The 23112-nt window shown below is 42.9% G+C and overlaps 1 protein-coding gene across 2 annotated transcripts in view; it reads right to left on the minus strand.

The window, feature by feature from the left end:
- The window catches only part of LOC148029712 (B3 domain-containing protein Os07g0679700-like), a 137737-nt gene that overhangs the window by 11923 nt on the left and 102702 nt on the right, over nt 1-23112 (minus strand). The window contains exon 13 of one of the 2 annotated variants that reach the window (XM_087686019.1): nt 2238-2364. The exons of the other annotated variant lie outside the window; for it this stretch is intronic. Within the exon in view, the coding sequence (XP_087542145.1) occupies nt 2299-2364 (66 nt within the window). The 3' untranslated portion in view covers nt 2238-2298. The remainder of the gene's footprint in view (nt 1-2237; nt 2365-23112) is intronic. 2 annotated transcript variants of the gene reach the window in all.

The following is a 23112-nucleotide window of genomic DNA, read 5'->3' on the forward strand; positions in this document are numbered from 1 at the left end:
AGAAAATTTGCCCATCTCGTATGCTTCTTCGACAACTTTGTCTATGTCAGAAAGTACCAAAAAGTTTGATGGTCTGTTTACATTGTAAAATCAGCCCCTAATAAATAATGTTTCCATGTAGACAGGGCATGAATTACAGCCTAGAGCTCTTTCTCATAGACCTACAAATTCATTTCTCCACCGTGGAGAATTGGGCTCTCATAAGCCACAACTCGGCTGTCTTGTATAAGAACAGTCCCGATGCTGTTACCACATGCATCACATTGAACTATGAATGATTTCCTTAGATCAGACAATACAAGCACAAGATCTGGAGTTATCTTTTCCTTCAAATTTTCAAATGCTGAAATTTCCACTGCTCTCCATCTAAATGTCACATCCTTCTTTTGCATTCAATGGAGATGCAATTTCAACAAACCCGCGTATATACTTCCTATAGTAAGAACATAAACCCAAGAAGTTGCGGATCTCATACGCATTTCTCAAAGGTGTCCATGATTGTATTGCCTCAACCTTTGCAGGGTCCATGCGAATACCATCAGCCGATACAATATGCCCCAAAAAGTGGATTTCATGCAAAAAGAATTCACTTTTCTTGTCATTGATAAACAACCTATGCTCACGTAGTTCATTGAACACAATGTTCAAGTGTTTTCTATGCTTTGCCTCGTTCTTTGAATAGACAATCATGTCATTAAAGAAAGTACCCACAAATCCTCTGTGGCTTGAAGATACGCTCCATCATCCGATTAAAAGTGGTAGGAGCATTTCGAAAGTCCAAAAGAAAACAAGAAACTCATATAATCCGAAAGATGTTCCTTTCACCCGAGATACCCGGATATCTCGGATTAGAGGTAGTACCTCCAATATGGGCATGGGACAAGCTTCAACATATTTATCAATAAGATATCTTTCAGATGTTAAATTTCCAAATAAACCTGCTAATCGCAGAGGGTGCGGTGCGTATGCGCCTTTTCTCTAACGGATGCAGCTATACGATTTGCTGCAAAAAGCGCATCGAAACCATTATCTGTGATTATGATACAATAGTCAGCCCTTTCAACATGGAATAAATATGGACAAAGTTCCAAATTACCTACCATGCTATCGACATCTTATGTATATCTCTACGCATATGCAAGTTAAAAACACAATAGATAAGTTATTTAAATAGCTTGGTGCTAAGTTTGTTTTAATTCTTGATGTGTATAAGAGAAAAGGCTGATCAATTTTTACCAGATGAACAATCCTATTCAAGTTAACAAATCACTTCAACTTATCAAAAGTGAAAATTAATAAGAAAATTAAAAATATTTACTAGAAACATCATGATAAGATTTAAATTTCGATTACTTAAGTAAGCACTCTTAAAGCCACCTTTTGCACATTGGTAAACTAATATCCAAATGACTCCCAGTAGAACACTGGCTTGACCAAAGAGACCATTTTCTAATACATGATGCTAGCAAACAACATTCTCCTTTGGTCTCTATAGTTTATTAGCTCCTAGAAAAATGGACCATCCAAATCCTCATTTAAAGCCATCCACAGATAAGCATCTCTATTCGAGGCTAGCTCTTGGTTCATTAAGAGAAAGGAGCTCTTGTAAGTGGAATGTAAGAGAACTATTAGGCTATGGATAGGCCTCTTTATCCATTTCCACCACTTTTCAATAAGGTAGAGGATGTTATCCCATCGCGGGTATCATCCAAAACATCAACATTGTCACTATTTATTAAAAAAACCAATAGGCATAAAATTAGTTGAGCATTTGAAAAAAATCTAATTACAAATTATTACCATGTAATCCCAGCATAAAAACCGATGAAAGTCTTGATCTCCTCTATAGCTACCCTCACGAAATGAGTGAGAAAGCCTATAGTGGCACTCTCCATATCCGTTATGCGAAGAACCCTATACAAGAAAGTAAATCACAATGGCTAAGGCTCACATGTCTACCCAATTTTAGGCAAAGCCCTTGAATGGGTTTGCTCTCCTCCATGCTTTCTACGAACTCTTCGTTCATCCATGCTTTGAATTCTTTGGTCACCATATACTTTTGCAACTTACTTTGCATGTCGTAGAGTTATTCAGGAAACTATATGGCGGCACAGTGAGTTGTTGATGGTTTTCTTAATTCCACATCACTATACATGCGGGAAATAATAAGCACTTTTATCTTCTTTGTGATGAAATTGACACTTGCATTTGCATCCTTCACTATTTTCTTCACTCACTCTAAGCTGCCTATGTCCTCCATGAGAGGATTGAGGCAATATGTGCCACAAGGTGTCCACACTATGGAGGGAGATTCCTCCTCAAGCAATCGTCCCATCCTCCGATAGTTTGAAGCATTGCTTCCACCTACATACACATAGAATATAGTATGGCTTAGAGATAGAGGTGGGTAATTAGAAAATATGTACACACACACACACACACACACACACACACACACACACACACACACACACACACACACATATATATATATATATATATATATATATATATATATATATATATATATATATATATATATATATAGAGAGAGAGAGAGAGAGAGAGAGAGAGAGAGAGATGAAGATATTCAATATTTAAGAAGCATGAAAGTTAAAATATAAAACATAAAACATGAAAAAATAAAATTTAAAAAACATAAAGCATAAAATATTCAACAATGTAGACTCACCTCTATAATGGCTTGTTGGATATGCTTGTAGTAGATGAATTGGCTAGCCGACCGTCCAATACCTCTTCACGCTCACAACCATGGTACACAAGAAGTAAGTGCCAAGAAGGCAATATTAATGATCTCTGTCTTCTTTCAGTCACTCTATCCATTGGAGAGAATGAAGCACCCATACTTCACTCAACGGAAACAAACAAGCTTAAGGGACTTGTCGATTCTCTTCCTCTCCTCGTCTAGCTTCTTCGGGTTTACTAGCTGAGCCGCTTTGGCCCCAAAACACATGCAATCTGCTGCGTGATGCCTAAAGTCATGGCATTGCAGGCACTAACTAGGCTGCTCTTTCACAATAACCTATTGCCTGAAAGAGTGTCTATTTGCCTCAATCTCAAGAAACTTAGGTATGTTCTTTGTATTTTCCTCAACCACCCATATCTTCGGGGCTCCTACGGCGCATCCGTGAAGGAGAAAAGAAGAACTGTGCCGAAAAGCCGTCCAAAGTCCTCCACTAACTGATGATACTCTACCACCAGTCCGGGGAATAGAAGGGTGACTGGGTATCTAGGAAACTTGTTGTGGAGCGTGAAGTCCTCCACTGTGAAGCTAGTATACCAAGGAACCATATAGATGATACTGTTCGTGGAGAAATAAGGTGAGCTATCTACTAGCTCACAGGCTACATCCGCGGATATAGATGATACTGTTCGTGGAGAAATAAGGTGAGCTATCTACTAGCTCACAGGCTACATCTGCGGAGGTGAGTCAGACCATGAAGATCCCCTGACCCATGAGAACTGCCTCCCCAATCTGCGTTGTGCCAATGACTAGCATGGAGTGAAGCTAATCCTGAGGATGGGCCCTAGATGGAGTGTGTCCTACGACCTATCCAAAGATTGCTCTTTCTTTTAATTCTAGCTCTGTGGCACGGATAGATAAGAGTTGTTCCTCAGAAAGGGCGACCGCAAGGTGTTTGACTGGGGAGGCACTGGCAGAATGCACCAACGTTTGACCAAAGGTTTCCAATGCACGACACTCTTGAGGACCTACCGAGCTAGTTGCTGTGATACCACGGGGGATGTTGCTGCAAACAGAGAGAGCAACTATTGAGCTGGCAGTGACTGGAGGAGGAACTAGCGAATAGTGAGACGTCGGTAGGGACAAGCGACAAGAGTCGCAAGACAGGGTGGCGACGGTGGTTGGGACTAGGAGGAAGAGATGACTAGACTAGGGGGCGACATAGCTAGACAGTAGGTGAGCTCAAATTTTTTGCTCCTTGGCCCCTTTGTGTAGTCATCGAGAGAGAGATTGAGAGGTAGCTTGGAGATGGTCGGATGTCAAGGGGAACGGTGGCGAGGAGAGAGAGGACATGCGGTTGCCTGGCGAGGAGGGGCGCGCAGAGCTCCACGAGGGTGGGGCGAAAGTAGTGAGCAAGCAAGTGTGGGGACACGAAGGCGACGGCAGCAACTAGCAAGGTCAGAACATCCAGGTGCAATCTTCTTTTTGAAATTTCTCTTCACTTTGCTGATCATCAGGCTCATTGTACCTTGAAGGCTCTGCATCTTGCCCAACAACAACATTCTCAGCTTGCTATCCATGGTTTGAGCCTTGTCCAATGTCAAGCATTGTATTTCCTTCATTCAGTGTGAATGTTCATACTAAGAGACATCGTTACTACTTAAGTCCATCTCACTGTACGAAGACATTGCTGTAATTTCTCAGCTAAGAGCAAAAATCAGCACTAGCACAAAGCTTTGGCTTGCAATCACGTGCCTTGGGCCCACCAAATCAAGGGATTGAGTGGTATTCTCGCAATGGAAACATGAAACCAACCTTCGTTCTTGGAAAGGGTGGTAATTTCTTAATTAAGCACTTAATTACAGCAATTAGCAAATAAAGATAACTTAAAATGCACAAATTACCTTAATAATCTCAGACATTGGATATCCTGTTGACTCCAAAACTGGCACCCCTTTCGGTATTTCTTTAACTTGATCAATAATGGAATGAATACAAGCTAAGATTTACAATCTCCTTTGCTGTTTCAAAAGCCTCTTTGCTACCGCAACAATCAGCAATCAATTTGGGCCAATTGCCCCTTTATTTTTCACCCAAGACTTGTACGAATGGAGCTTCCAATTGGCCAAATGCTATCCCAAATTACAATGAACGGGCTAGCATTTGAATTCCCCGACAATTACACAAATTTCAGGTGCTAAATTCGGGATACGATGTCTTCGCCAATTGGCACGCGTCCTGAATTACACTAGAGACCTCTCTACTATCCGTCAAATTTAATTGAGATCTGCTCAAAATGGCTGAGAAGTGCTGAGATCTCCTAAGAATGGGTTGGAAAAGGTGAGAGAAAGCCAAGATGAGAGAGAAATCTGCTTTTCTTCACGAGAAAACCCTAAATTCTGCCATGGCTTGCTCCAACCTACATTTAATGCAGTCATCTGCTCTAGGAACCTCCAAAATGCTATCACCTGATTAACAATGTTGTTGCCAATTCTTGCAAGGTAACTCCCTACTGTCCCTTACTTGTTGAGGTCTGCAGATGGCTGTCTTCTAGAGCAAATTATTGTTCTTTGGTCAGAAAATGGACCAGCAACTCTATCTCTCCCTCTCCCAAGCTATAAACTAAGTGAATGGTTGAGACCCAACCCCATAGCCCTTTAAACCCATTTTTCAACATTATCCAACCATTTAATTAATTTTCAAAATTAATTAATCCTAGAAATTAATCTCAGCCCTTCTAACCTTGTCCAAAATTAAATGTGCCCATCCATAAGGCTAGGCCATTTGCAACCTAGAGTGGTCCCCAATCTTTGTTGACCCTTACACTAGCATTGATTAATTAATTAATGCTAGTCTCTAAGGTCAAAACCAAGACTTATTGGCCAAATAACTGTCCCAAGGTCAAAACTGGCACCGACCAACCCCCAAAGCTTACTTGGGTCCTATGAGAGAGAGTGATAATGCATGTAAGGGTCGTGCATAGGCCATCGGACCCATCATAGGAAAACTTCACTAGTATAGTTAGAGTTATGATGATAGAGAAGAATTTTTCATACCACCCTTGGAGGATTGTGATATATTGCTTGATATACCTTAGTATCATCATGTGCATGCAATGGTCAATGCATATGACAAAGCGGTTACTCTCTTCAATATAAAGGCAAAGTACATACTTTGGGTATAAAACTTAAAAGGGGAACCTATTTTTGTTGTATCTACTTCTACTATTTCCAAAGTCACGAAAAATCACCTCTCAACTTAGTATTCACAAAAGATAAAAATGATAATAAAACCATAGGTAATGTGTCTAAGTTAGATAGATCAAGAATTGATTTTTCATTCCTAGGATCGATGATATTATGGATAGATTGTAGAGATCTGCTATTTTTGCCATACAAATTTCTACCATTAAATTTGCATTAAGCCTCAGGATGTGACTAAGATAACTCTTCACACTTCCTTTGGTTAGTATGAGTTGCCATTTAGGCTCTGAATGCTCTAGTTACCTTCAATCACATGATGGACAGAATTTGGAGATTGCATGGAGCATTTTCTTTTATGACATGGTTATCCATTTAAAGAATGAAGAAAAACACTAGAAACAATTAGTTGTAGTGTTCAATGAGGTAAGGGAGCATTGACTACTTATCAATGAAAAAAAAAAAAAAAATTTCTTGTATGAGGTTCACTTTTTGGGACATACTCTATTGACTCAAGGTATATGAATGGACCCTACCAAGGTTAAACCATATATTCAACCTTGGTATATGAATGGACCCAACCAAGGTTGAACCATATGTTCATGGACACACTTAAAGAATCTATATAAAGTCTATAGTTTCTTGGGACTTTGTTCATAATACAAGACCTATAATAGTCATTTTGCTGAAATTGCTTCTCCATTCCATGCTTTGCATAATGCCTTATAGATGAAAAGTAGTCGAAATTTTAGCATTTGACAAATTGAAGGAAAATGTGACTTTAAATACAGTGCTTGTATTACCAAATCTCAAGAAGTCAATCGTTGTGTAGTGTGATGTATGTGTTAACAGCATAAGGGCTATTTAATGCAATATGGACATGTGGTTGCCTATGAGAGTCGTATTCTTTATAGTGCAAAGAAAAATTTGTAGACTTATGAGAAAGATTTGCTTGCTATAATTCATGCAGTATCCACATGGAAACACTATCTTCTTGGGGCAGATTTCCCAATGTGACTAATCATCAAACACTGCTATTTTCTTACTCTAACTATTCATCAAATCTCATGGGGACATGAAATTTTGAGATGCTCTAATCTTGCTGATAACATTTAATTAAGATATTAATCAAAAGTGCAAGGTTGTTTAGCACATGTGATGCACATGGCAATTATTTCATGGTGACAAGCCAAGGACCCGAGGATGCAATGGGTATCAAAGGCACAAGTTATAATAAGTTATGTCTGACAAATACTAGCTAGTACACGGTGTTAAATCTCCACCTAGACCAATTTATTGGCCACAAATGTCAGTGGTGGTGGCATTAGAGACAAGACATTAATTAATTATTTAACACAAGTCTAAGGTTCAGTAACTGCTTAGGGATACTTGTAGAACAATTGGCCTAGCCAAGTTAATTATTGGTTGGTAGAATTAATTTTTTTAGCACTAGAATATTTGTTAAATTAATTTTTAAAAGTGATATTTTAAAAATTAATTTAATAAGCTAGGTAATGCTGAAAATATGATTAGAAGGCTGCCACTTGGCAAAACTTACCTATGCAAGTCGGAACAACGTATTTACAAGCTGGTGAAAGTGTATTCCAGCCATTGTGAGAGAAGCAAGAGATTGTTAGAGAGCAAGGAGATGCTACTGATGTGATTTGAAACCACCATAGATCAGTCCTATAGCAAGTGACAGCAATTTAGAGCCCTCCCAGAGTAGGTGACAGTAGCAGCCCAAGGTTCTTATGGTGCAGATGACAATATACACGAGGGGGCAGCAATCTTTATGGTGATCCTAAGCTGTAGGTGACAACTTCCATGGCTCTTGGAGTAGGGCAATAGCAAATTTTCAACATTTCTTGCGATGAAACTCTGAAATTTCTCTCTACACTATTCTCTCTCATCCCTTGGCCATCTCTCAAGTTCTCTTAGAATTTCTAGCAGTTATGAGCCATCAGAGAAAGAGATTTCAATAAATCTCTGCTATGAACCCTAATTTACAACAAAAATTAAACTTTAACAACTGCCTCGAGATGCATGCTCAGAATTGAGGGTCTAAGACATGAATTCCAACAACTCAAATTGAGGAATTTCAAGGAGATTCAAGAGACTAGCCAACCAACATCAAATTTGGGGCTGAGTTTATCTTTCAAGAAGCAAGATGAAAGCCAATCCCCAAGCAAACCAAGGGGCAAATTGGTTTGGAAGCTTGCTAGTCACTTTTGACCACAAGAGGTACTTGGATTAGTGGAGGAGATCAGAGGATCTTAGTTGTACTCCATCCATTTGCAATAAAATTAAAGACATACCGCAAAGGGCGTCAACTTTGGGCCAATAGGATGTCCAATGTCCAAGATTAAAGTGGTAAAGCGTGCATTTTCAATTTACGTGAATTTTATGCTTGCTGTAATTAGTGCTTAATCAAGTTATTTACCACCCTATCCGAGGAGGAAGGCTGGTTTCATCAGACTGCTATTTTTCTTACACAGACAAGCTCTCTTAGAACCACATGAGATGGATAAACTCTCTCTCTATATTTCATTTTCAGATTCTGGATATAAATTGTAAGAAAAATCCAGTGGCTAATTCATTGTCTAGAATGCCTCAAATTTCATCAAATTACTAATAACTACAGTTAATCACACTCAGTTGGATACATGAAAGAGAAATATATTGTTGATTTAGACTTTATGAATCTGTATTACTAGTTTTGAATGAAAAAAAGCATAAGCATTATGTGCCTAGAGATGGCTTGCTTTTGATGCATTTCTTTTATTGGCAAGCTTTGAGACATGATGCAAAGCAATGTGGGCTCATGTATTATATGTAAGAAGGTCAAGTATGATAGCCAAAAGGTTTTAGGGTTGTTACACCCTTTGTCTATTCCAAATAGGCATTGCTATAGATTTCATATTTGACCTTCAAAGAGTAACTATGAAAAATAGTGAGATATGGACTATTATATGTAAGTTTAACAAACACACATCGTATTTACATCCACAAAATGATGGTCAATCGAGGAAGCAATTTCTACAATCTTAAATCTCTTGAGGTGCCATGTTTCTAAGCATAAGTCACAATGGGTACAATTTCTACTGTTGGTTGAGTTTGCCTACAATAATATGGTGCATAGTTCCATTGGTAAGCTCCCTTTGACATTATGGAGAGTGGAAAGAAAGCTATTTGCACACAAAGAATAAGACCTTTTAGGTTGAGATGTATGCTGAGAAAATGAATGTAGCTATCAAAGTGCGGCAATGTAGAAGCATATGACCAAATTGAAAGAAATAAATGGACATGGATGGAGAAAGAAAGAAAGATCTATTAATGTCTCTAACAGACCAGAGTGGCCTATGAGAACATAACCAATACAATTGATATCATCATCTCTCATCAGATAAGAAAAGATAAAATTTATGTGTAAGTTTACATGGTGTATTGGAATTAGATGTATGGAAACTGAAAAAACTGAAAAAGTTGGAAAAAGACCTAAGTTTAAAAAGATCAACGAGTGTAGGGTATCTCCCCCTCAGTCTATGTAATCCACCAAGACCCCGCAAGCTCCCTCCAACCGAGTCATCGCGCCAATCTTCCTCGGTACCAAGCAATCGTGATGCGAATGTGGCGCATATGGGCACATCTATGTTGCTGTGTAGTTACTCTAGGGCGTCACGCTCTACGTAGAGTTGTAGCTCTGTCAACTGTGATGCCTCCTGATGTATCTCAGCAACGCCTATTAGTAGGAGATGTAGTGTCTAGGGTGGTCGCGGTTGGGGGTTCAACTACGTTGAAGTAGTCTGTAACTGCTCTCTTGAGGGGTGGATGATGCTGGGGTCACCTCCTATCCTGTAACAATAATACTCTGCATCGTTGGAGCTCTAGCAAGAAAAGGCCTAGACATCTTTGGTCCTCATAGTCCATCACCAGTCTTAGTGGTCCAAAGCCTTCCTTAAAGAGGCAATGATAGCGGCCTCAAATATCATAGTATACAGTACATCTACAAATGTCGTGCTCCTCCGTCTCTGGCTCCCATCCACAAAGCTAGCACATCCTCTCATCGGCTGCAATATGGCTTCATTGACCTGTCTCAATCATCAGCTGATGCGATGAGGTGAAGATTTGACCAATAGCAACTCGGAGTCCGTGGGACAATTGAGCATCCATGTATCTAGGCCTCACTATGAAACCGTCATGAGAAAGCTGCAAGAAGTGACTTTGGTATTGTGCCGTTTTCGTGCCTAATGGGAAAGGGCGCTTGGACCAAGTCCTTTCTATCTCCATTTTAGTGATGTCTGCCATGATCACACTATTCAGTTCTGCATGACTAAGGCTCAAAGTAGGGCAGTACATGCTATAATCAAACGGTGGTAGTCTATCTGTACTCATGCCATGCAAATTCAGCCACGTGCTCATGTGTGCATACCAACACTGTCTATCTCCCTCTGCTGCAAGCTGTCTTGAAGACTCCAGTGCTAGTCTAGGATATCGGTCTTTAGGGAGCTGCCATATCCTCTGAAGGAAAGTAATTGCTTGGAATAATGCCTCAACTACCATGGGTGCAGCACCTAATTCTCCCCGGATGATCTACTGTGGTACTGAGGCTTTTGCCCTTATCATACGTGCTATCATCATGACTAGCAATCTTTCCATGTGTTCCCAGCCATCATAATGTTGTGCTTCCGGTCCATCACAGTCCATAAGTGGCATCCGTCTAGTATGATAAAGGCTTGGGCCCCAAATGGCTGCCCCATAGAGCAGTGTGAGCTTAACTAAAGTGTCAAAAAGCCACAATTTGGTACGAGGCTCTTGAAATTGTGTGTGCACACTGCTGCGAGAGAGAGAGAGAGAGAGAGAGAGAGAGAGAGAGAGAGAGAGAGGGGATGGCGGAACTGTGGACGCGATCCCCTGTCGGCACTTGTGCTTTCCTTGACCAGCAGGTATGCCAATTTGCTTCGCACGTTGCCTGAGCTCCCCCGTGTATCTTGCGTAGGGTCTGTTTCTGCACTGTTCGAGCCCTGGCTCAGCACATCTACAATCAGTCGTCAACTCGCACTACAAACAGTCCTGTGACTTGACGTTCCTGTGGTGCCCTGCTCTACGTCCAAGTAAGAGGACCTGCGTTGATTGTCAGATCGAGCGGGGACTAGCAGCGCCAACCTTCTGCCCCTCGTCACCTGTGCATCAGGGCCTTGGCGCTGTTTGGCTTGTGTCTTGTCTTCCCTACCGTTGGGTGGACCTACACATGCCATTGGATTGAGTTGGAACTTCCAATGTTGATCCCCTGCCAAAGAACGTTTGGCCATGTTGCACACACAGATTGATATGTCGTGTGCTCCTCCTTCCTCCTGTGGGGCTCGGCTGTGAGAGAGAGAGAGAGAGAGAGAGAGAGCGACGCGACCCGCACCAAACTCCCGTAAGCATAATACAGAGAGAGAAGACAGCAGTATGGCTGGCCTGGATATGGATTTTCTAGACCGGACGGTGGCAGCCCTTGGCCCTGATTCTGATACAGAGGAGCCGGAGGATATGGTGCCGTGCACAGAGGAGATGCCTTCGGGTTCTGAACTGCCGCCTGCGGGCAAACGCTCCAAGTATACTTCTGACCAACCAATGGGCCCTCAGGAACGTTCCTATGCGCAGGTTGCCTCTGATCCTGTGGATTCGCAGGAGATTGACTGGGAGCATTTGTTGGACTTTGCCAATACTCTGCTTGGCGATTATGTCCAGCATAATAATGAAACTTTTTTTGACGCGGGAACTGATGACGTGCTGGAAGCCACAGTGGACCCGAAATCAGTCTTGCGGTCTTTTTCGGTGTTTTATGACCGTGTCGTTATACTTTTCTTCACTGGCAGGATCCCAGTGCTTTCACATATTCGCTAGTGGATGCACCATTTATTGCAAGGGGAGTGTGTTGAGGAGATCTTCCTTGGACCTCGCGGCTTTTATGAGGTGCTGTTGAAATCGGAAACACATCAACCTGAGCTCCTGTCCAAGTTGCCATTATTCTTTGATCACCGTTTGGTCCATGTTGTACCATGGCGCCCTATGGGGGACTTCCAGCGTCTGCTTCAACGAGAATGCCCGGTGTGGGTGGAAGTGGAAAATTGCCCGGCGGTCTATTGGCCATTGCTGAAGGATGCGATGGCAGTTTTGGGAACAATGCTGGTTCCCCCAAGCCTCAGGGCTATGAATCGAAACTGTTTATGCATGTTATGGGACACGGCTAGGAAAAGGCCTGCGTGGCTTCGCCTCAATTGTTCTGGCATGCATCCTTTGCATTTTCGCTTGAAATGGGGCAACTTTGCAGGACACTGCTTTTCATGTGGTAAATTGGGGCATTTTATGGCCGAATGCCCCGAAAGACAACCGTCTTCCGAGGATGCGCATGTTGTGCTGTTTAAGGATGACATGGTGCTTGATGCCCCGGCACAGGAGGCACTTCAGCCACCTAATGTCGTGGATAAAGGCAAACAACAGGTCCTGGATTTGGATTCCCGTAGCACTGATTGGATTGAGGCACGTAAAAAAAAAGGTAAAAAGTTGAATGTAGGCCTGGCGGATCCTGTGCCTAATGCTTCACAGGATTCCGTGCGCACGTATATGCGCAGGAAAGAAATGTTCACTTCACAGCATGCTGCGCGTACTATGGCCCCGTCTGTCCCCCGTAATCAGTCTACAAGGAAAGTCTATACAGACGGTCCCAAGGGCCCACCTGCTAAGCTGGCGTTTGATACAAAAAGGTAATGTGATTACACCCTGGGATCAGCGTTATCCCCGCCCCACTCCCAAGGCAGTGGATTTTCCTTCTACCTCTAAAGCAGGTCGCCAGAATTCGTTTGTAGTATTGGCTGATTTTCTGGATGAGGGTGTCCTGGATGCTCTTGCGGAAAAGGTGAAATCGAGGCAACAGGCGCCTCGTTCCTGACTTCCTTTTTTTGAAGATATATGAAGATAGCCACGTGGAATGTGCGAGGCATTTGCTCTCGCCATAAGCAACATGCCATGTGGACTGTCTTGCATGAGAACCAGTGGGATATATTGTGTGCAGTTGAGCACAAAAGTCACGGTGAAGCAAGAAAAGTTGTGGATTGTCATGGATTCCGTCTGTTTTATGCAGGGACACATGCTACGCACTATTCGGGCATGCTGATGATTGTCCATGAGAAATACCAGCCTGTTCTTGTTAAAAATGATGTGCAGGGCCGCTTTCTGGTAATCGAAGTGTTATTTGAAGGAGAGATTTTATGGTTGTTGGGCCTCTATGCTCCGAATGATCCCGCATCCCGACAGGACCTTTGGTCGACTTTGCAAGGCTCGATGTCACTTGGTCGAAGGGGGTTTTTGATGGGAGATTTCAATATGTGTGTTGACTCTTCTCAGTCCACTTCAGGGCATTCGGTAATGGATGCGCCGGAAAGCCAGGTGTGGAATTCCTTTGCTTTGCGCGTACTTAAGCAAGATCTTTGGTCGTGGCTTCACCCTTCTTTTTCAGGGTTTACTTTTCATTCCGCACAATATGCAACTACTTGGTTGTGGTTGGACCGAATGTATATCATGCAGGGGGATGATTTTCTTCCCGAGATGCTGGAAATGAAGGTCTTGCAGCAATATGCATTGTCGGACCATTTCCCCCTCCAGCTTGAGATGCGGGCACAACCTATTGCACCTTTTATGCAGTTGTTGGATAGGCTCCCTTTACGTTTCAACTCCTCTTATTTGAAGCATCCAATTTTTCAGGGCTATATGCAGCAATTGATTGAGAGGTTCTTATTGGACTTCGCCTCTGAGGGCTTGGCTTCATTTGCACGGCTGCTCTCTAATGTGCAGCGGGTTGCTCGGCAATATGGGATCCATCATGCCTCTCTTTGTCGGCGACGTCGACATGCAACAGAGGACTTACTGGCTTTGGTCCGTTCGTTGCTCGTGGATACCCCAAATGATGATTTTCTGCTGTCACTGGAGATGCGTTTGGCCCATCTTATTCAAGTGTTTCAGTTGAAATCTTATCAGCAAGCCAAGCTGCATAACTTGACTGACACATTGCAAGATAGTGCCTGCCAGTCTCATAAGTTCTTTCGCGCCTTGCATGCTTCTCTTGCTCGCGAAAATATGACTAGACTCCAGGATTCGGAAGGTCGCATGGTCACTGATCCACAGACCATTGTCAACATGTGCAGAAATTATTTTATGGAACTTCTTGGTTCTTCTCCCTCACCTTCTAGCCAGGTTACGCATGCCCGCTCGGTCTTCTATCATCTGGTCCGCCAACAGGTTCCACTTGATATGCAAGCCACTTTGGAGGCGGATATTTGCGAGGAGGTTATGGATGTTTTGTTACACCTGCCTAAGGATAAAAGTCTTGGTTGGGATGGTCTCACTAATGAATTCTTTGAGAACTCGGCCACGCAGCTGGTGAAGCCATTGGCGGTTATGTTTCAGCAGGTTTAGGAAACAAGGGTCATGCCTTCCTCATGGAAAGAAAGCCTTATCAAACTGATTCCAAAGGTCCCTTCGTCGTCAATGCTGCAACACTGGAGACCAATTTCTTTGATGGGCTTGATGTATAAAATATTCTCCAAAGTGCTGGCGAATCGGCTTCACAAGCACCTTCCAGCTATTGTGCATCCTCTCCAATATGGTTTCATTAAGGGCCGCAACATTCTGCATAATATCTTAAATGTGCAAATGGCTATTGACTATGCGCGACACTCCAGTCAGGAAGTGGTATTGATTCAATTGGACTTGGAAAAGGCTTTTGACTATGTGGACTGGTCTTTCATTGCAGATCTTATGTCTGCTATGGGTTTTGGTACTCGGATGTCCCGATTGATCTACACCATTAGTGATGCGACTTCTTCAAGAGTTATGCTCAATGGTGGGGTTACAGAGCCATTTGTCCTTGCACGCTCGGTCAAACAGGGTTGCCCTTTGAGCCCTCTCTTCTTTGCCTTGGCGACTCACCCGGTCCTTTCAATGTTATCCTCAATGGCGGCTTCTGCTCAGCTGGCAGGATTGTCTCTTCCTTTGGGGCAGCACTTCATTAGCCAATCTTTGGCTGATGACACCTTTATGATTTTGCGGGCGGACAGGGACAACATTCGAAAGGCATTAGATATTTGGACGCTCTTTGGTCATGCCTCTGGTCTTCGCATCAATGCCTTTAAATTAGCCATACTCAGTTGCACGGAGCCTGATTTACAGTCATTAGGCTGGCAGGGCCAGGTGGTTTCCCGTGGCTCCATTGTCAAGCATCTTGGATACCCATTGGGAGTGGATGTAGGGCCAAAGGACCTACTGGAGTGGATTTCACAAAAATTGGCGGCGAAGTTTATGTATTGGAAGTCGCAAGCGTGGCCATTCCATGTCCGCCTCAAAGTGGCTCAGACAATTATGCTACCAATGCTAACGTATTTCCTGCCATTGTTGCCGTGGACGCCTACTACTTTGAAGGCTCTCACTCATCCCATTCGTTTCATGCTATGGAAGAAGGATTCACTGCAGGCAGGTATTTCGTGGATTTCATGGTCACACACATGTACCCCTAAACGCATGGGTGGTGGAGCTATTTTGGATGAAGAAACTCATATGCTGGCTCTTCGTTGGTCTCTTTTTCGTGCCATGTGTGTGGATCATCACCCGTGGACCATTATAGCCCGTTATTTTCTTGAGGACAACGGGCTACGCCATGGTAATACACAACTTCGGGCCTCCTGGTGGCATGTCCTTAATGCTGACTCTCGATTTTCCAGTCCCTCTTCCTCTCTGTTACTGCACTTGGTCGGCTCTTGGAAAGTGGTGCTCCAAAAGGCCCGTTGGCATCCAGTAGGGGACCGCTTGCAGACTAACTCCTTTCAGCTGGAATTGTTGGCAGTATCGAGATTACTTTCATGGAAAGACAAACATCAGCTCAGACCGAGATTTAACCGCATGGCCCGTTTCGGACTTCGATTGCGGATGCTACCCTTGCCACTCGCAATGTCCTCGCATCGTTTCGGACTGCTAGGAGACTTTTCAGGATCCCGCGCGGATACCGTGGTTTATGGGAACAGCTTTTGTCGGAGCTTCAGGGTAGGCAACCCTTTCCTACCCTGGCTGCGGATCGTCCTTGGCAGGACTGGGACCTTGCAGGCCGGTTGAGTCTGGAAAAGGCCTCTACTAATCAGGTGTATCATCTTCTCATTCAAGATCACCAATGGCTGGGTGTGAAAGCTAATATTGTTTGGGGACTGCGGAAATCGCAGTCATGGTGGCAGGCAACAGTGATGGAGGGCTGGCTGAATAAGGCACCTTTCAAATGCAAGGTCTTTCTTTGGCGGGTAATGATTGGTGGTCTTCCTCTTGCCTCGGCCCTTTCCAAGCGTAGAATCTCGAATGGCAATTGTTTCTTCTGTACCACTAATGCGGAATCGGCCCGACATCGTTTTCTTTCTTGCCCGCTCGCCAAGAATATCTGGTCACTCTTGTCACAAATCTGGCGCGCAGTGGTGGGGTCCTCACTAACTCCTTTCGATTGGGTTTTTGTGCGCCCAAAGTACCCCACACCGCCACAGTTACATATGAAGATCTTATTTCACTTTTTCAGATATTGGGGATGCTGGCACATTTGGACCACGCGCAATGCTTTTCTCTTTGATTCGGCCTCTAATGTACCGAGACATATTGCCAGGCTTAAAGGGCTCTTGCATTGGCAGCTAGATCTCATCCGGCACTCCGACTTGCTCCCTCGGGAGGATTTGCTTCCCTGGCATATGGCAATTGCCTCTGGGTCGTTGCCATGATTGGTGTAACCTTTTTCGTGCATTAGTACGGGGATTTCCCACACGTTGGCCTAGGGCCCTCGTGTCTCTTGTAATCATGTAATCATGTAATCTTCTACCTTTTTTTCGTAATTAATACAATTACCTTTTACGGAAAAAAAAAAGAGAGAGAGAAGAGGTCTTGCCACAATGCTTCTGAGAGAGGACCTGCAGACCAGCGTAAATAGGGAAAAAAAGAGACGACCTACAGATCGCCATGCCCTGACCAGCATGCAGATACCCTCACAACCTGCAGACCAGTGTGGATAGGGACCTCCATGCAGTTCGACTTGCAGACTTAAGTCTCTCATGCCTGTGCGCAAACAGAACTCCAGATTTGCGTGAAGACCTGCAGTCCTACAGTGGCCATCTCGACTGCAAAAACGTCAGATTGATAAGTGGTAACCTGCTTGCAAACACGGACGACCTGCCACGCAACTGAGCCGTACAAGAAGAAGGCCAAAAGGGTGTCGCCTTCCAACCTTGTGACCGGGCGGCAGGGAGGGAAGGTGGTGGTCACTGTTCAAGCGTCAACCTGCAGAGAAATTGAAGGGCAGACCTGCGCAGCCCTAAACAGCACTGCTGTTTTCAGTTCTAGCATACAAATGTGCAGGTTTCCAACACAGCAGACAGAGATCTGTTGTTCAGCTCATGTGCGACCTCAGTAATGAGAGAGATGGGCACACACAGATTGAGTTCAGCAACAGAGAGAGAGAGAGAGAGAGGGAGAGAGGGAGAGAGGGAGAGTGAGATTTCTGATATGGTGAATATGCAGGTGTCAAATGGTATTGATGTGGCTTTTCTCAACCAGCATATAGGGCATGGGGATGATAAAGATTCCGCTGAATCGGATGGTGAATCTTTGGCTGAGGATTTTGGGCAGTTGATGGTGGATGGGGATGAGATGGGAAAACATTGTAAGATATCAGTTGATGAACCGGTTTTATGTTCTCCAAATTTGCCTCAGCAAGATGTTCATGTTTCTTGCTCACAGATTGATGGGTCTCTTCAGTTTATGCTTGCCACTGCCAACAATCTTCTGTCGCATTATGTTCATGCCAATGAAGGTAAAGCAAGCTCTTTATCAAAAGGGGATCAAGTGGTGGTTGTCACGGGAACTGACTTGGTTTTACAGCAGATTGCTGCTTTCCATGAGACGGCAGCCATCTTTTATTTTACGGGAAGGACTCCTTTGATTACTAGGATTCGTGCTTGGCTGCAGTCCATGCTTGTCAGTGTTGATGTGCGTCAAGTTGTTGTTTCAGGGCAAGTGCAAGCCCCTCTCGTTGAAGCGATTTATGATAGACCGAGAGCGTTTTTTGAGGTCCTTTTTCGTACCTGGATGTGCATGCTCGCATTATGCAATGTATTCCTTTGTTCATGGATGGTCAGCTAATACATATGGTCCTATGGAGGCCTATGGCTGAGTTTCAGGAGGTGCTCAGGCAGGCATGCCCAATCTGGGTGGAGGTGGTTGATTGTCTTACACATCTTTGGCAACTTCTTCATTTAGTTTTGAGAGCCCTTGGTGAAGTGTTGGACACGGTTTGCCTCCCACAATAGGCACAGGGCTTGTATGCTTTGGGACATAGAGAAAGCTCAGCCAACCAACATTCATTTTGAGGTACCTGGGTTGCAAACGTTGGTTTTGAGCTTAAACGGGGGACATTTGTTGAACATTGTTTTAGATGTGGCCAATTGGGCCATTTTATTTCAAAATGTGATAGAGGCCAAGATGTTACTCCTGTGCCTCTTGCCCTGCATGGACATGATGATGGAAATAAGGATGTCTCCCAATTTGGTATTGAGCAAGCATTGCTTTCGATTGGTCAAAATTTGCCTCCTTAGGATGATTCTTGGGTCACTTTGGTTAGACGTGATGCTAGACAAGAATCTCGTTAACTCATGCTCAACCATCTCCTCACCCTATTACTCAGACTTTTCAATGCAGAGATAAGGGATTTTATATGAAACCTTGATCTTCACGTGTTCTTGCAGTTGGTATGGATGATAAAAAGGCTTCTGATTCTTATTTGCGCTTTAATGCGTGTGGGAGACTTGTGCCTCCTTGGGATGTTTTCTGTTCTTAGCAACAACAATTCCCTTCTTGTGCTTCGATTGCTAGTTTCAGAGGGAAAATCTTGTAGATCTAATCCATAGTGAGATGGAGAGATTTTAGGTAGCTAAAGCTACTGATGTTAAAGGCAAAGGGAAAGTGGTGATTCAATAGTTCTCTCTCTTGTGGTTTATCATGAGACTTGCTTTATGAAATGTTAAAAGCATTTAAGTAGTATCGATTGTGGAAAACTGTGTTGGCTAGTAATTGGGATTTTTTTGTGCTATGGAGCACAAACAACATGCTCTGGCAAGATCTTTTTATGTATACATTATACAGTGTTTTCTAGTAGTGGGGTTTCACATAAATCTAGAGTTATGTTGGCCATGAGATCTTCCTTGCAACCATCCTTGGTTTCTCAGGACCCTCGCGGAAAATTTATCATGTTGGAAGTCATATATGAGGAAGAGGTTTTGTGACTAATGAGTGTGTATGCTCTTTCTACTGCTCGAAAACACCGTCAACTTTGGAATGGCTTGCACTGCCTTTCCATGGCTCGTCAATTTTTGTTATGGGTGATTTTAATGCATGTGTATCCAAGGATTAGACGGCTTCACCGCACTTGGTCATGGATGGTCTTGAGTAGCATGCTTGGGATGCATCGGTAGCTGTGTCTTTGAAACAAGACATGTAGTCCTGGATGCATCGTTCACAGTTTGGATATACTTATCGTTCTCTTAAGCATCCAAACACTTGAGCCAGACTTGATAGGATCTACATTTGTCAAAGTGATTCTTTTCTTCCTACAGTCATTGATATGTGGGAGGAGCGACAACATGTCTTGTCAAATCCCTATCCTTTGGTTTTGGATTTGACCCACAGGCCTATTCATGCCTTTAAGGCTCTACTTGCTCATTTGCCTCTATGTTTCAACCAATCTTTTCTGCTGCAAAATCAGTTTTTGGAATGTATCCAGCAATTGATTGCTTCTTTTAGCTCGAGGGTCCTATCTGGAGGGACGGAAGTATGGGTTGTTTTTAGGGATAATGCACGTGCATTGTCCTAACAATATGATATTCAGCATGCTTCTTCTTTTCGAGCTGAATTGCAACATTTATGATCTTTGTTGGCTCACTCGTTGTCTATGTATCAATCAAGGGATACTACTAATGACTTGCTCACATGCATTGAATGGTTGAAATGTAGAGTTCAATCTCTTCAAGAGGAGGAATATGCTAAATACAAATTGCTGAACTAAGTGGAAGCTTTGCATGATAATAACTATCAATTTCATAAGTTTTTTGCTCATTTACATCAAAAATACGCTCGGAACAATATTATGTGTTTCTTAGATGAGCAAGGTGTTATGGTGACTAATCCTGCTTCCATCATTCGAATGTGCATTGACTATTATAAATCTTTATTGGATCCATAGGAGATCCTTTTTTATGTTGTTCACTCTGCTCGTCAATACATTTGCGATTTGGTTAGTAATTAGGCTAAGCCTGAATGAGTTGATTTGATGGAGGTTGATATCTCAGAGGGTGAAGTGGAGGATGTGATGTCCCAATTACCACGAAGGAAAAGCCCTAGCTGGGATGGGCTTCCTTATGAGTTGTTTTTAGCTCATGTTGAGCAGCTTAAGGACTCATTAACTTGCCTATGTCAACAAGTGTGGAATTCTGGTAGGATGCCTTCAAACTAGAAGATTGTTGTGATTTGGTTATTGCCTAAGATTCCTTCTCCGACCTCTTTGAAACACTGGAGACCCATTTCTATTATGGGTTCTTTGTATAAAATCTTCTCTAAAATCATTGCCAACAAACTGTAAAAAGTATTCCCGCACTTGGTTCATCCACATCAATATGGTTTCATTAAGGGACGTAATATATAACATTTTGAATGTTCAATTGGGGATTGATTATGCCTAAGGCTACGGCCAGCAGGTTGTTATGCTTCAACTTGATCTTGAAAATGCATTTGATCATGTCAATTGGTCTTTATTATGGTAGTTGATGTCCACCATGGGATTTGGTCCTCGCATGATTTCTCTTGTTGATACCATTAGTCAAGGTGGGGGGGCTTGTATTGCACTTAATGGAGGGATCACAGATGAAATTGCCTTGTCTCGGTCTCTTTAGCAAAGTTGTCTCTTAGTCCTTTGCTATTTGCCCTGGTCACTCACCCGATGCTCTCACTATTGGATAAGTTGGCTGATCAAGGTGAGATTATTGGTTTCTCTCTTTCCAGTGGTGCCCAACTTTTGGGTCAATCTTTGGCTAATGATTCCTTTATGTTTCTTAAGGCTGATCGCACTAATGTTAATTGGGCAATGGTTACGTGGAATCTCTTTGCTTTAGAGTCAAGACTTCATATTAATGCTCAAAAATCTGCACTGCTTTTTTGTACAGAGAATGATTTGCAAGCTTTGGGTTGGCAAGGAGTAGTGATTTCTAAAGTAGATATTATCTGACACTTGGGTTATCCTATTGGTGTGGATGTAGCTCCTCGTGCCTGGCTTGATTGGATATCATCCCGTATTCATGAGCGGTTCATATATCAGAAATCTCAAGGCTCGCCTCTTCATGTGAGACTTAAAGTTGCTCAATGCATCATGATCAATATGGTCTCGTTTTTTTTTTTTGGCTATTACTTCCTTTGACTAAGAAATCTCTTTTGGAACTAGTTCAACCGATCCACTTCATATCGTGGAAGAAGAAAGGGAATCGTTTGGGCTAGGTGCGGATTTTGTGGCAGCATTGACTACTCCTAAACAAATGGAAGGAGCAACTTTATTGGATGTTAATTTGCAAATGGCTACTTTGAGATTAGCACTTTTGCAGACACTGTAGAGAGTCATCCCTAGTCAGATATTGCAAAATTTTCCATAGAAAAGACCAATATCTCTCATGGTAGCACGATTATTCAAGTTTCTTCGTGGCATGTGCTCAACTCCACCAGCCCTATTAAGGTCTCCCAGTCTTTTCTCCTTTCTCATTTGATTATATCCTGGCAAGGGATGCTATGTTTTGCAGTTTGGCGTCCTCTTGATCTTTGTAAGGAGACGAATTCGCTACAAGGAGAAGTGTTGGCTACCTCCAGGTTGTCGGATTGGCGTGATAAAGATTTGCAACCAAATAAGTTTAATTAGATGGCTCGTTTGGGGTTGCAGACAATCCATTATGGTGTCATTCCTGGGCAACACCGTCTTTATTCTTTCCCTCATATTCGTGAGCACTTTCAGGTGTCTCAAGACTATCATGACATTTGGTCGTCCATACAAGTCAAGAACTGAGGTTCTCTCCTTTCCTTGCTTTACAACCATCGTCTCCCTGGCAAGTTTGGATGTTTGTGCTTTCTGATGATTTCGAGAAAAGGTCGGCCAAACTGATCTATCATCACATGGTCGAGGCCAAGAGATGTATCACTGGAAAGGCTAATAAATTATGGCATATTCAGGATAGCAAAAAGAAGTGGTAGGAAAGATTCCTCCAACTTTGGAAGTCTAAGATTCCTTATCAAGGTAAAGTGTTCATGTGAAGGTTGCTTATTGGGGATCTTCCAACTAGGGATATGTTGCGTGCTCGCAAGATCTCCTATAGTCACTGTGTATTTTGCACTACATGTGATAAGACATTGCTTCATCTCTTTGTCTCTTGCCCTGTTGCTCGACAAATTTGGAGTTTTGTTCCCATGTGTGGTCCTCGGTGACTCAATTGCGGATATCAGCTCGTTCGTGGATTATGGGAAGGATGACTTCTATGTTTGCTTTGCAATCAAATTATTCTTGCCTCTTCCATTTCCTTATATGGACAGCTCTGTTGCATATTTGGTGTGCTCACAATGCCTTTATTTTTTATTCGGCCTCTGGCATCCATGGTCATGTGGCCCGTGTTCGTAGTTTAGTGTTATGGCGAATCTCCTCTATGGTTTCAGCTGATCTGGTTCTTCCTGATATTGTTGCTCCCTGGCTGGATATTGTTTGCTCCACAATAGCTGTCCTTTCTGTGTGATATTTGTGTGTTAGAGTCTTGGTAGCCTTTCATTTCTGTTTGTTTTTCTTAGCTGACCTGAAATGTGTGTGGAACCCTGAAGTCTGCAGAGAATGAATGCTGAATATAGAAGGCAGTATGTACAATGGGCTGTGCAAGTTGGAAGTATATACAGCTCAAGTTTTCTCTTGCCATGCACAAGACAAAAGTGAAAATGATTTAGGGGGCAGGCTACTAAAAATAGCAGATAAAAAAGAATAAATAATGCAGGTTGGTTACTCAAAAACTGGCCAACTATTGTTGATCTGGCTGACTGCGGCAATAAATGCACCACATGCTGTCCGACTGTCACGTG

Source organism: Lygodium microphyllum, chromosome 10 (assembly GCF_053477565.2).
Source record: "Lygodium microphyllum isolate KBCC chromosome 10, Lygodium_microphyllum_v1.1.10, whole genome shotgun sequence".
NCBI lineage: Eukaryota > Viridiplantae > Streptophyta > Polypodiopsida > Schizaeales > Lygodiaceae > Lygodium > Lygodium microphyllum.